The sequence below is a fragment of the Bidens hawaiensis genome, unplaced genomic scaffold (assembly GCF_021521415.1).
Source record: "Bidens hawaiensis isolate Kalapana, Puna unplaced genomic scaffold, B.hawaiensis_p1.1 tig00005080_1, whole genome shotgun sequence".
In the NCBI taxonomy this organism is placed as follows: domain Eukaryota; kingdom Viridiplantae; phylum Streptophyta; class Magnoliopsida; order Asterales; family Asteraceae; genus Bidens; species Bidens hawaiensis.
This window is the reverse complement of record NW_027491324.1, coordinates 365,879-381,833: the sequence shown is the minus strand read 5'-3', so window position 1 is coordinate 381,833 and position 15,955 is coordinate 365,879. Positions and strand designations below refer to the sequence as shown.

Below are 15,955 nucleotides of genomic sequence, written 5' to 3'. Positions count from 1 at the left end.
GAAATGTTAATCGATAAAAGGTTTGTGTTTTCTAATTTTTTTTGTTTAGTCCAATGATAATCTCTATGTCAAATTAACACAAATGTTTATTTGTATTACGTATGAGTAAACAGTATCGTACAGTTGCAAAAAGTTATGACCATATTTATGTTATCAACGTATCAAAAAGGATCGTCAATGTTTTTTTTAATAGCGTCTTGAACCACACTTAATATACCCGAGTAAGCTGTCTTGAGATGAATGTCAACCGTTAATATTGATTTTGACACTATAGGCTTGAGTCACACTGAACACACCAAGAAAGAGATGAAATGTCAACCGTTAATATTGATTTTGATACTATAGGCTTGAGTCACACTGAACACATCAAGAAATAAACTCATCACTGTGGAAAAACCCGCTTAAGCTATGTTTCGAACCTGAGAACTCAAAGATCCTAAGCCTCAACTATCACTCAATTCCATTGGACTAGAAAGACCATTACAAAAGGACTATCTATGTAACTGTCTATATATATTGATAGAATGATATGCGCACACAACAACTTCACCATCAACAAACCAAAAAAAAAAACAAAATAAGGATAAGGAGAGTCCATGGCCGAAGGAAGTAATGGAGACAGTAAGTCGAAGATTCACAGGAGGATTCCCAACATAAAGTTTACAAAGCTCTTCATCAATGGAGATTTTGTCGATTCTATTTCAGGTATTTAAATTTCTCTTATTAAGTTTATTAAACATGTTTCCAGGAGAAAAAGTTCTACAAATCCATCTTTATTAATTTCATATCCTTTCATAATCATATAAAAGTGAGAAAATTAATCTAGTTTTGTTGGTGTTTCACTAAAATAATTCATAGTTTGTTTATCCTAATTTCAGTACTCAACTTTCATTACATATTACAATTTGTAATTAGTGTTGAATGAACTTAGATGAATAAATAAGTTTTTAATTATTTTTAATCAAATATTTGAAAATTTTGAGTATGGATAATTTTTTTTTCCAAAGTTTATGCTCTTTTCCCGAGTTTAAAAGAGAGAATTCCACGAATGGTCTGTATAGTTTGAGTCAAATTTAATTTATGGTCCCTAATGTTTAAAACTTGCGTCCATGATCCCTAAACATTGAATTTGGTTTCATTATTTGTCCAAAAAGATAACCCAGTTAACTTTTGGTGTTAAATGTTGCACGTGAGGGGTAGTTTGGTCTATTTAATTCTTTCGTCTTTCTCTCTTTTCTCTTAAAGCATTTTCATCCCTTCCACTAGCTTTAAATCTAAAATTACACTAAAAATCATTATATTTTTGTATTTAATTAATTAATATCTTTTTATACGTTTATCATTACATTTTCTCTATCATTCATTCCAAAATATATTAACAAATTTATAGGGTGCTACAGAAACTTTTAAAATATACAGAAAAATCACTGCAAGATAGTTAGGACAAAGCAGACATAATCACATAATGCCAATTTACGTCGTAATCAATATATGACAAAGATTTGGTACATTTCTTAACAATGAACTATCTTTAATTTTGGGATTAGAAGATCTAGTCTTGAGGTTTAAGGTCGGGGATGAGTGTGAAAAACAATTTTTGTTATATAAGAACATTTATATCCTACTCACCAAACTATGTGAGTGGAGTTTTTATATTTTAAGGAGTGGCTTACGATGCTGTGAGTAGTTGAGAGAGAAAATGAAGTGATTTTTCTGTATATTTGAAAAGTTTTTGTAGCATCCTATAAATTTTTTAATATATTTTGGAAGTGATTGTAAGTGAAGGAGATAGAAAAAGTAATAATAAAGGTATAAAAAACTATTATTTAATTAAAAAAAGATAGAGAAAATATAATGTTTTTAGTGTGACTTTAGATTTAAAGTTAGTGGAATGGGATGAGAATGCTTTAAGAGGAAAGAGAGAAAGACGAAAGAATTAAATGGACCAAACTATCCCTCACGTGCAACATTTAACACAAAAAGTTAACAGGGTTATCGTTTTGGACCAATAATGAAACCAAATTTGATGTTTAGGGGCCATGCATGCAAGTTTTAAACATTATGGATCATACATAAAATTTAGCTCAAACCAGAAGAACTATTCATGGAATTCTCTCAGAGTTAAATAAACAAAGAAAAGAAGGGAAAGAGCATTAAGGAAAGAAAGGAATTGAGAGTGTAATGAAAATATTTAATTAATTACTGTGTTAACGAGTTCAAAGAAAATGAAAAGAAAGGTAAAGATTTTGTGTGCTAAAAATTATTTCTTTCTAAATCTCTCCTATTTGAAACGATTTGGAATAAAAGAATGAGATATGCTAAATATACTCTCTCTCTCTCTTTTTCTCTTGTCGTTCTCTCTCATCTAGACTTTCAATTCATTTAACAATTTTAGTTGGCATATATTATCAATAAAATTACTAACCATTTTTATTGTATCAGATACATTAAAGGCTAATGTGGGGCTAGCCCACTTGACAGAATTACGCATCCCTCAATTGGGGAGATCTCATGTTCATATATGAACAACTTAATAGATTTATTGGTGTAAAATAGAGTACAATAACATATGCTATTCATCAGGCAAAACATTTAAGACAATTGATCCGAGCTCAGAAGAAGTGATAGCAAAGATCGCTGAAGGTGATAAAGAGGACATCCACTTGGCGGTGAAAGTCGCCCGAAAGGCATTTGATCATGGTGCATGGCCTCGCATGCCGGGATGTGTGAGTATTTTTTTTCTGTTTATAATAGAATAATTTACGTCATATGGCACCATAATATATAAATATACTGATATTATTATTAATTAATGCATTTCTTCTTTATGTCCTTTTCTCGGTTCGAAATTGACGTCATATGGCACCATAATATATAAATATACTGATATTATTATTAATTAATGCATTTCTTCTTTATGTCCTTTTCTCGGTTCGAAATTGACGTCATATGGCACCATAATATATAAATATACTGATATTATTATTAATTAATGCATTTCTTCTTTATGTCCTTTTCTCGGTTCGAAATTGACGTCATATGGCACCATAATATATAAATATACTGATATTATTAGGCTGAGGGGTGTGGGGGGCGCGAGAGGGGGCGTGAGTGGGGGCGCCAGCCAATAATATTGTGACGTGTGGCAGAGAGAGAAACTTGATAAGATGGGTGTTGGTAGTGGTGATAGCGCCCCGGGCCATGGTGTGGAGGGGCGCGAGAGGGGGCGCGAGCGGTTTATTTTTTTATTTTTTTATAAATGTATTAAAAAAACGTATTATTAAAAAAACAAGAAATTATTTAAAAAAACACACATTAATTAAAAAAACACATTAATATATAAAAAAAAATTAAAGTACTAAAGAAAAACATTATTCTTATTATTCGGCTTCGTCTTCTTCGATCAACCTCTTCCGGATACGTTCCTTTTGTTTTTCCATCAGCATTTGGTCGACCGGATTTAGGTGGCTGAAGTCTCTTGCAAGGAAGTCCAAATCTCTCATTCTTTTTTTTTCCTTTTTGTCAATAGAGACCACCTCCATGGTTTTGTTGAATTTATTGAGGGATTCAACAAGATCGTTGATGTTTACGGCTTCCCCCTCAGCCGGTTTTTTTCCCCTGGCGTCCCTTCCCAATGGCCGCCTCCTCGGCGGTGAAGACGTTTCCTCCCCCGCAACGTTTAGGTCGAATCCAACCCGGCAATCCGACCCGGCGGAAGTGCTGTACGCTCCAGACGAACTAGTTTTAGTCCGTTTCGGCCCTACTTCCGCATCAAGGTCCGGCGCCACCAGCTCAACCCACTTGGAACACCTTCTCAACCTCTCCCACACCTTTACACCGTCCCACGTCTTCACCGTCCCATACCTCCGCAGGCACTCCTGCTTCCACTCTTCGACAGTGAAATTATAGACCGCCAAATCGTCACTGCCACTTGGTCTCATACGACCGGCGTTCCTGTTGAACAGATTAGTAAACAAGCCGACAAATTTTCTGATTTCGGTCCACCGACCCGAAATCATATCGGCGGTCCGCTCTGTACTCCCAACGAGCGAATAGAACGTCTCCCTAACCTTTGTCCAAAAGACCTTGCTCTTTTGGTAGTCCGCTGCAAAATGCATAATAAATTTGTATGTCATTTAACTTTTTTATTTAACTTTTTTATTAAAAATCATTTTTAAAAACGTTAAAACAATTACCGCAACGCCGATCCTCAGAAGTGGCTATCCAAGCCCGACACAGGGCTTCCTTCTCATCCGATGACCACGGAGTGATTTTCCGTTTCGCCCTTCCGGTCGAAGCCGAACCCGACCCGTCCGTTGCAACTTGTTTTTTCCGGTGGACGCGTCTTCTTTGTCCCGCAGCTTCACCTTCTGGTTCTGGTTCTTGTGTCTCCAGAACTACAAAGTTAGGAGACGGTTGTATGTTGGATGGTTGAAAGCCGGATGGTTGTTGCGACCCCGAATAAAACATCGGTTGGTCCGGTGCCGACCATAAATCGTCGTAACTGTAATCTGATTCTAGGTTTGGGTACCAATTTCCAGCCATGTTTTTAAAAAAAGGTTTGGAAGATGGGGTGATTTCGGGTTTTGGGTGTGGTATGTGATATTGGTATGTGATATTGGTTTGGGTTTGATATATGTTTAATACAGAGAAACAAAATCGAGTTGGATATTGGTTTGATATGGGTTTGATATGGGTTTGTTATTATATATAGGAAAAAAAAAAGTTTTTTTTTTTAATAAAACACCCCCCAACGGCTCTATTCACGCTTTCCAAGAAAATTTCACGCCATTCTCAGCCGCTAGCACCCTGGCGCCTGCCTCGTTTTCCGCTCTCGCGCCCCTCTCGCGCCCCTATCGCGCCTCGGTGGTGTGGTGCTCGCGCCCCGGGGCGCGAGCGTCTGGCCTCTTGCGCCCTTCCTAGCGCTCCACACCCCTCAGCCTTATTAATTAATGCATTTCTTCTTTATGTCCTTTTCTCGGTTCGAAATTGATTTCTGCACAGAAACAGTAACTCGATATTGTTGATGGTGACTTCATCGGAGTGGCTTGATTTCCTTGTCTAATTGTTATTGGTTAGCTTTTATTTTCTTTCATGATTTAAAAAAGTAAAAATATTTTAAAAAGGAGACTACACATAGTATGGTTTATATTATAAGTATGTATTTATTTTTTAAAAATGTATATGTGATCGTGCTATCACTATCAGAGAAGAAAGGAAAAAAATATACTATATATTTGTATTTGTTTTGGAGTATAAGATAAAATAGTTGTTATAAATTGATTTGACAGGTTTGTTAACGTGGAGTATAAGATAAAATAGTTGTTATAAATTGATTTGACAGGTTTGTTAACGAGTGTACACGGGTTTTGAAATTAAGAATTAGAAGATATAAAATTCAAAATAAATTGATAAGTAGCTTATCATTTATTAGGGTTAGGTTTAAATAAGAAGTTTGATTTTCCTAAAAATGATATAAAGGATGGTATTTTAGTCTTAATACTTTAATATCAAAACTCACTTACTTTAATCTCAAATCCCACATACATTAATTTCAAAAACCCACTTACATAAAACTCAATTACATCTTCACTTATCTTCTACAACCACCACCACCCCACCACCCACCGCCACCACAACTGTCACCCACCACCACCACCTCGCCGGAAAAGTCCGAAAAACCATAATGGAAAACACTATGAAAAACATAAAGGAGACTACATATGGCACCATAATATATAAATATACTGATATTATTATTAATTAATGCATTTCTTCTTTATGTCCTTTTCTCGGTTCGAAATTGATTTCTGCACGAAACAATAACTCGATATTGTTGATGGTGACTTCATCGGAGTGGCTTGATTTCCTTGTCTAATTGTTATTGGTTAGCTTTTATTTTCTTTCATGATTTAAAAAAGTAAAAATATTTTAAAAAGGAGACTACACAATACACATAGTATGGTTTATATTATAAGTATGTATTTATTTTTTAAAAATGTATATGTGATCGTGCTATCACCATCAGAGAAGAAAGGAAAAAAATATACTATATATTTGTATTTGTTTTGGAGTATAAGATAAAATAGTTGTTATAAATTGATTTGACAGGTTTGTTAACGTGGAGTATAAGATAAAATAGTTGTTATAAATTGATTTGACAGGTTTGTTAACGAGTGTACACGGGTTTTGAAATTAAGAATTAGAAGATATAAAATTCAAAATAAATTGATAAGTAGCTTATCATTTATTAGGGTTAGGTTTAAATAAGAAGTTTGATTTTCCTAAAAATGATATAAAGGATGGTATTTTAGTCTTAGCACTTTAATATCAAAACTCACTTACTTTAATCTCAAATCCCACTTACATTAATTTCAAAAACCCACTTACATAAAACCCAATTACATCTTCACTTATCTTCTACAACCACCACCACCCCACCACCCACCGCCACCACAACCGTCACCCACCGCCACCACCTCGCCGGAAAAGTCCGAAAAACCACAATGGAAAACACTATGAAAAACATAAAGGAAAAAAGCACTATGAAAAAAAAAACACAATGATAAAAGCATAATAAAACACAATTGTATGACACAATCTAAAAAACACAATGAAAAATACTACTGTATAACACAATTTTGTAAAACACAATTTATAAAAAACCCACTAATTTTTTTAAAATCCTTATATAACAATATGGTACTAATATAAAAGATAAAAAGACACTCGTTATTATGATGAATTTCTTTTTCAATAAAAACGTCGTAAAATAAAAGTTATGGACGTTTAAAATTGATGGGGGAATTTGACATGTGCCTTGCATGTGGAGAGGGAAAGTCAACAAATGTGTCATTTCTTTTATGCCATCCCCCTTCTTTCACACTTGATTTCCCCCCTAAACTAATCCCAACCCTCCATATTCAAAATCAATGGACAAGATTATTTTTTATCCTTCCTACAAAAAGTACTTCCTATTATAACCTAACCCTCATTTATTATTCATTATGTATTATATTACATGTACTAGGTTTTATGCTTCGTATTACGGAGGTTGTTTTACATTTTTTTATTTTTTTGATTTTAATTTTCTTTATTGTAATAAAGTTAATAATATACTTAGGGTTTGATGATGAAAGGGTTTCACAAACAATGATATTTTATAACCTGTTTAAAATATATCTTGATTTGGTGACCCATGACCCGCTTATTTTTTACTACAAAATTGTTTCTTAATTATAAATAATATCTTTTTTTTTAAAAAAAAAATTGGATATTAATTTTTAGTATATCCCTATTTGATAGGATTTTCATATCAAATATTTGGTAAAATTAATTTTTAATTTAATGAGATGTTATAACCTGTTTAAGAGCTATATGGGTTTGGTTAGACCTATATCTATGAATTCATGTCAAATGTATGAGAAGCTTTCATTTACAAATAAAGCAATCTGGTTGCTTGAGAGAATATAAGGAGCAACCAGAGAGTTTTTAAAGGTTTTGTTTATATATATTTAAAATGTTTGGTAGGAAGATTTTAGAAGTTTGTAGGAGCTTCTAGCTTCAAACTTTTAAGAAAAATCTTATAATCTAGGTTGAATGAGCTTGAAGCTGTTAAGTTAGGAAAAAAAAACTTCATATTTAAACGCTACTCCTACTAGCATTTGCGAAAAAGCTACAAGCTTTTATATTTGAAATTTTTACAAGTTTGGTACTTGAATTTTCATCAATTTGTGTTAATTTATATAATAATTACATATCTAACACTTATTCAAAACAAACTACCCTCATGACTTTTCAAGAGACCATAACTTTTTTACATGTTAATATTTTTTTAAACAATTTACATATTACTTGATTACCAATGAGGATCGGCAACAAGTCGAGTCAAGGTTAGCTTGGGTCATATGGAAGATCAAATTAGGGTCGGAACGAGTCGATACAAAAAGGGTTCATTTAGTTCAATTCATGTCGGTACGGTTTTGAGTCGAAATGGGTCAGGTCAAAACATGTTTCAGATTAGAACAGTGTTGGGTTGGAACGGGATTCGGATCAAAACAGGTTGGTTTAAAAAATTATCTATTTGAAATTACTGTACTTTTCAGCTTTGCTTCTTGATTTTCGCCACTGGTTACACGCGTACTGCCTTTGCACGAATTACACGTCTACAATTCGGGTTATGTGTGTCATTAGGCGAATCATGTACCGACTTTGATTAAGCGGCTGATGTCAGGTTACGCACCCACTCCGCTGCACCGCGCGGGCACCCAGCTATTTTATTAAAAGGCTCCAGCTACTCTGCCAAACATCTAAATATATCTAAAAATCTACAGCTAACAGCTACAACTTCCAACCACCAGTAACCAGCCAACAGCCATTAGCTAGTTTTACCAAACATACCCTACATTTAATTATGATAAACGAAAAGCTACAATTATAAGTCACATATAATCCAAACATCTTTGTATATAACACTCGAAGTTCTATTCGTCATTTGATAGTCTTTATCAAAAATAAGAATGTCACACCTCGCCTTCGGGCCTAGGCGTGTGACTCACAGTTGGTACCACTTTTGTTAATTTATCAAAGTTTGCAGCGGAAAAGGTTAATTTGAAATATTTACTTTCATAACAAAGCGAATTAAACACCCTTGATCGTTTTACAAAATTTCTTGTTTAAAAACAAGTTTTACATATGCATCATTACAAAATTAGCTAAGCCACCAGCTACATACTATGCCTAGTGATCTTCTATCTCTACTGGCATATCCATCTCTATACCTTATTCTTGGTTACCTGAAAACAATTTGAAAATACGTCAGCTATATGCTGGTGAACACGCTGACTCCATAAAAGGTTTTCACAGTTCGTTATGACACAGCACCAATAGCATTCAACGAATCAGTGGGTCTCAATCCCATCTCATCAGAACTAAACATACGCACAAACCACATAATCGGACTTCACTCGCCCTAGAGACAATCACTTGCCTCATGGTTGGTATGTCTGTAGTGTGCCCACTACAGTACATATATGTAAGGATCCAAACACATGTGTATTTTAGTCTGAGTGTTTAGTACTACCTTGTATCAAAACGTTTTAGAGGATTTGAACCAACTCTCATGTAAATGATTTCATAACTCTTTTACGTATGGATAACAGTCCATAGTTTAAAGAGTAAATATCTTTAAAAAGATAATACCTTTAGTCATAAAACACATTCATAAAAAGGTTGGACGTATTCACCTTTTGATATAATCAATATATCTTACTGACAAATGCATGTTCTTTATCTCGGACCAAGAGCACGAGAATAATATTTCATAAACAACTAGATCTAAATCTAGCTTTAAACCTTTAGTGTATTTGCATAACCTTTACCTTAATATCCATTTCTTTTTATAAAACATATATATACTACATTTCTTCATCTTGAAGAAACGTGTATATCAAATTTCTTCTATCGTAAGAAATATCCTTATATAAAAATAAAGAATAACATTTCATCTATAATCTTATCTTATGAAAGCTACATTTCACTTAATTATTTAATCAATGTATAGACTATAGCCCCGACTAGGGTCTAAGCGATATATAATAAAATAATCGGGCAGAACCCCTACCTTGTATAGCTTATCTACGAAATGCTTAAACTTCACGTGGACATCACTCCTACTTGCACATACTTCTAGACAACGAGCATGTCGGGAATGACGGGATTTTGGCACGAAAACCTAGGTAAAGTGTGTGTGATGTGATGGAGACCTCATTCCCATGGCTGCGTATTTATAGGCAGAAATCGTGCATCTTCGCGTCGCGCAAAGGATAAATGTAGCCGCAATTAATATTATACTTCGCATCGCGTGAAGTTGCTCAATAGGCTGGGTGAGTCAGCCGCTAGACCTGCCACGTGTCGACACGTGGTGACACATGTCAGAACCAGATGAGGTTACTTCAAGCTTCTTCGCGTCGCGCGAAGTTGCCTTACTTGGTTTCTTCGCGTCGCGCGAAGATTCTAAATTTCCATTTTCAGTCCCTGGTCTTTGGTAGCTTGTCACATCTTGATCATAGTTCAAAAATACTAAAGCGGCTCGCGGCGATGCGAAGTGCGCCATCAAAACGCCACATTACGCCCATTGACCGAGTCTGTGTCCGTGTCCGTGTCCGAGCGCGTGCGCGTCGGGTGCTTCACACCCTCCGCTAGGACTAGTGAGAGTGATTAGCCGTACAAGAGCATTACCATGGAAAATTCCCTCCTTAAAAGTGCACTTATTTCTTTTTCACTTTCCATGTGGGATGGAGTTTTCCTTGTTTAGATAATATGCTCTTGTTTCCTTTTGTTTTCTTTGTTTCCATTACTTATCATAAAAATATTTTTTTTTAATCTTTTAACTTAATAAAATTATCAAATTTGAACCGAAATTTTGTGGGTGTTACTCCTTCCTTATAAAGTGCTTCCATTTCTTTCCAACTTTCCATGTGGGATGGAGTTTCCTTACTTATTTTCTTAACATAAAAATGCTTCATTTTCTTTACCATATTATTCTCCTTACTTATTTCATAAATATTTTGGTCCTTTATCTTTATAAACTTGTCAAATTTGAACCAAAATTTTGTGGATGTTACATCCTCCCCACCTTGGAATGAATCTCGTCCTCGAGATTTTCTAGAACAGATGTGGATACTTCATTCTCATTTCCGATTCTAACTCCCAAGTAAACTCGGGTCCTCTTCGAGAGTTCCACCTTATTTTGACTAACTTTAGCGTCCGTAGTTTAAGTTTCTTAACTTGGAAATTTTCAATTTGTAAAGGTTGTTCGACAAATTTTAGATTTCATTAATTTCAACATCCTTTAGAGGCATAGCTAAGGTTTCGTCAGCCAGACACTTGCGTAAGTTAGAAACATGAAATACATCTTGTATACCTTTCATTTCTTCTGGAAAACGTAAGCGATAAGCTACAGTACCGATTCATTCTACTACTTCGAATGGTCCAACAAAACGAGGACTTAATTTTCCTTTCTTGTCGAATCGTACAACTCCTTTCCAAAGTGAAACCTTTAATAAGACTTTATCGCCTACTTGAAATTCTAATGGCTTACGGCAAATATCAGCGTAATTCTTTTGTCGATCTCTTGCCGTCTTAAGTCGTTCACAGATTTGAAGTATCTTATCCATGGTTTCTTGGACTATCTCAGGTCCAGAGATTTGATTATCTCCAGTTTCAGACCAACATACAGGTGTTCTACATTTTCGTCTATACAATGCTTCAAATTGTGCGGCTTGAATACTCGTGTGATAACTATTATTATACGAGAATTCCATTAAAGGAAGATGATCGTCCCAACTTCCTCCTAGATCAATCACACAAGCTCGGAGCATATCTTCAAGCGTTTGAATTGTTCTTTCACTCTGCCCATCAGTTTGAGGATGATAAGCAGTGCTAAGATTCAATTGAGTTCCTAACGCTTGTTGGAAACTTTTCCAGAAATGAGACGTGAATCTACTGTCTCGATCGGATATGATAAATAATGGCACACCATATAATGATACAATGTTGTTTACGTGTATTCGTGCCAATCTATCCATAGAGTAAGATTCATTGATAGGTATGAAATGAGCAGATTTGGTTAACCTATCAATAATAACCCAGATAGCATTATGCTGACGGGTAGTCTTAGGGAGTTTCGTAATGAAACCCATTGTTATCATCTCCCATTTCCAAACAGGGAGTTCAGGTTGTTGAAGCAAACTTGAAGGTCTTTGATGCTTAGCCTTGACTTGTAAACAAGTTAAACATTTGGCTACATACAGAGCAATATCCTTTTTCTTCCCGTTCCACCAATAGTTAAGCTTAAGATTTTGGTACATTTTATTACTACCGGGATGCATCATATACTTAGATCGATGAGCTTCACTCAAAATCCTTTCACGTAATTCATCAACATTCGGTACCCAGATTATGTTTCCAAGTCTAAGTATATCATCATCTCCTTTGACTAAAGAGTCGATTGCACCATTACATGTTTCTTCGGAGATTTTATTTTCTTCGATTGCTTTCTTTTGAGCCTCCTTGATTTGTGCAATTAAATCTATTTGTAGTTCCAGTCTTAAGGCTCTAACCCTCTTGGGTTTTTCATGTTCTTTGCGACTTAATGCGTCAGCTACTACATTTGCTTTTCTTTCATGATAGATGATTTCACAATTATAGTCGTTTAAGGTTTCCATCCATCTTCTTTGACGCATGTTAAGTTTCTTTTGATCAAAGATGTGCTTTAAACTCTTATGATTGCTGTATACGATAAACTTTACTCCATATAGATAGTGTCTCCACAATTTCAAATAAAAAATTATGGCACCCAATTCTAGGTCGTGAGTTGTATAATTCTTTTCGTGTACCTTCAATTGACGAGAAGCATAAGCTATTACTTTATTTCGTTGCATTAGTACACAACCCATACCTGAATGAGAAGCGTCACTAAATACAACAAAGTCTTATGTACCTTATGGCAAGGCCAGTATAGGTGCATTAGTAAGCTTTTGTTTAAGTAAGCCAAATGCTTCTTGTTGCTTGGTTCCCCATTCATACTTAACATTCTTTCGAGTTAAAGAAGTTAAGGGAACTGCTATATAGGAGAAATTCTCGATAAATCTTCAATAATATCCAGCCAAACCTAAGAAACTTCGAACTTCGGTTGGCGATCTAGGAATTTCCCACTTAGTTATCACTTCAATTTTGGCGGGATCTACTTTTGGTAACATGACCAAGAAATTGTACCTCATGCAGCCAGAATTCACACTTAGAAAATTTAGCATACAATTTCTTGTTTCGAAGTAATTCAAACAGAATTCTAAGATGAACCCTCTGATCTTCTTCCGATTTAGAATAAATAAGTATATCGTCGATGAATACGATTACAAATTTATCTAAATAATGTTTACAAATTATGTTCATCATATCCATGAATGTTGCGGGAGCACTTGTAAGTCCAAATGGCATGACCGTGAATTCAAAATGTCCATATCTAGTTCTAAATGCGGTCTTTGGAATATCTTCTTCTTGGACTTTTAGCTGATGATAACCTGAAAGTAAGTCGATCTTTGAAAAACAACTTGCTCCTTGTAGTTGATCAAACAAATCATCGATTCTTGGGAGCGGGTACTTATTCTTAATTGTCACTTTGTTCAGTTTGCAATAATCAATGCACATCCTCTTCGATCCGTCTTTCTTTTTCACAAATAAAATTGGGGCTCCCCAAGGTGAAGAACTTGGTCTTATAAATCCTTTCTCTAACAGTTCATCTAACTGTTTTTTTAATCCTTTCATTTCTGTCGGACCTAATCTATACAGGGATTTGGCTATTGGAGCGGTTCCAGGTACTAAGTCTACTCTAAATTCAACATCACGCTCTGGTGGTATCCCTGGTAATTCTTCTGGGAAAACGTCAGGAAATTCTGAGACAATTGGTACGTCTTCTAATTTCTTCTCTTTAGGTTCTTCCATCACATACACCATGAATGCTAAACATCCTTTACGTAAACATTTATTAGCTTTATTCATCAAGATTAAGCTAACATGACCTGCATCTTTGTCTCTAGCAATTTGGATTATCTTCCCGTTTGTACGAATTTCGATTGCTTTCTTATCGCATAAGATACGGGCTTGATTATCAGATAACCAGTCCATACATAAGACAATATCAAATCCTGCCAATGTCATGGGTAACAGCTGGACAGGTATGCCATGTCCTACTAATAGAATTTTACCCTTATTCAAGACTTCGGTTAATCTAACCTGATTACCGTCGGTCGTTTCAACTACGAGGGATTTGTCTAACTTAACTGGGTTCATTTAATAAGCTACAAAATTTCTCATCTATAAAACTTTGGTTTGCACCCAAGTCAAACAAAACTCTAGCATATACATTATTAACGAGAAACGTACTGGTTATGACTTCTGGCATTTCAGCTGCCTTCTCGGTGTTGAGCACAAAAACACATGCATTTCCCTTTCTTCCTTCTTCCTTGGTGCCACTACCACTTGCACCTTCTCCTCTAGTTTTCTTCTTCGGACATTCATTTTGAAAATGTTCCATCTCACCACAACCATAACAAGCAATCTTATTCTTCCAGCAATCAGTTGTTTCATGACCCACTTGTTTGCAATTAGTACAGGTAACTGACTGATTAAACCTGCACCTTCCAAAGTGTCTCCGGTTGCATATCTTACATAACAGAATTGTTGACTGGGAATTCTTCCTCTCTCCATGATACAGTTTCTTGTTTTCCCTATCATTATTTTTTAACACAACTTCCTTCTTGAATATATTCTCCTTCTTCTCCTCTTCACGGTTTCTGATCAACCCATTCATCATATACCCAGCTAATTCCATGGCTGAATCGATATTTTGAGGTAGAGATGATCTGACCATATCCCTAATCTCCTTTGGCAACCCCTAGATATAACGAGTGACCTTGTTATTTTCCGGTGTTACCAAGTGTGGTACTATCCTACAATACTCCAAGAATTTAGTATTGTAGTCCTTGAGATTCGTCCCAACTACTTTATGATTTAAAACTTGATTTGAATTTCATATTTCTCATTCATTGAGCAAAACTTCCTGATTACGAGATCCTTAAATTCTTCCCAACTCAGCTTGTACATGTTTAATCTACCCTTAGCTTGTATAAGAGTATTCCACCATTGCAGAGCTTCACCTTTGAACGATTAGGAGGAATATTGAATTGCTTCTTTCTCAGAACACTTACTAATGACATTAATGGCTTCTATTTCTTCAAGCCATTCTAGTGTAGCAATCACACCATCGCTTCCATGAAAATCTTTAGGCTTAAACATCTTGTATGTCTTAGAACTACAGCCTTTCTTAGTCTTCTGTTTCTTGGATTTCTTTTCCTCATAATCACTATCAGCATTACAACTGACATGTTGTTCTTCTTCTTCTCTCTTGGTCTTGTTAGATTTTTCATTGCTCGATGTTTCCTTCTTCCTCATAGTCTCGAGCATAGCTGGAAAAACTTCAGCAATTCCCTTTGCGATCATTTCTTGCATATCTTCTTTTCTCACGAATTATAAACCAGCAGGAGAGGTATCATTCACTTCCTGGTTTTCGATATTTTTCTTCAATCTCCCTCTCGTGTTCCTTGAGGGTCCACTATTAACTTCAACGTTCGAGTTTCCTTTTTTCAACATTCTGTATACGAGAAATAGGAGGTAACTATTAGTTACTATCTCTAAGAATTTACCAAAGACATATATCTTATCTGTACTTTCATGCACTTAAATTGGTTAAAGCCTAAGTACTTTTATCAAATACTAAATTCGCTAAAACCGATGGCTTTGATACGAACCTGTCACACCCCGCCTTCAGGCCTAGGCGTGTGACTTACAGTAGGTACCACTTTTGTCAATTTATCAAAGTTTGCAGCGGAAAATGATAATTTAAAATATTTACTTTCATAACAAAGGAATTAAACACCCTTGATCGTTTTAAAAAAATTCTTGTTTAAAAACAAGTTTTACATATGCAACATTACAAAATTAGCTGAGCCACCGGCTGCATTCTATGCCTAGTGATCTTTTATCTCCACTGGCATATCCATCTCTATACCTTGCTCTTGATTACCTGAAAACAATTTGAAAATACGTCAGCTATATGCTAGTGAACACGCTGACTTTATAAAGGGTTTTCACAATTCGTTATGACACAACACCAATATCATTCAATGACTCAGTGGGTCTCAATCTCATCTCATCGGAACTAAACATACGCACAAATAATCGGACTTCACTCGCCCTAGAGACATTCACTTGCCTCATGGTTAGTATGTCTGTAGTGTGCCCACTACAGTACATATACGTAAGGATCCAGACACATGTGTTAGTATGAGTGTTTAGTACTACCTTGTATCAAAACGTTTTAGAGGATTTGAACCAA

At 35.3% G+C, this 15,955-nt stretch overlaps 1 protein-coding gene across 1 annotated transcript in view; it reads left to right on the top strand.

Moving 5' to 3' along the window:
• Positions 1-556: 556 nt before the first annotated feature.
• LOC143628874 (aldehyde dehydrogenase family 2 member C4-like) overlaps positions 557-15,955 on the top strand; it is a 33,230-nt gene continuing 17,831 nt past the window's right edge. The window contains exons 1-2 of the mRNA XM_077098329.1: positions 557-705; positions 2,584-2,726. Coding sequence (XP_076954444.1) covers positions 597-705; positions 2,584-2,726 — 252 coding nt within the window. The 5' untranslated portion in view covers positions 557-596. The remainder of the gene's footprint in view (positions 706-2,583; positions 2,727-15,955) is intronic.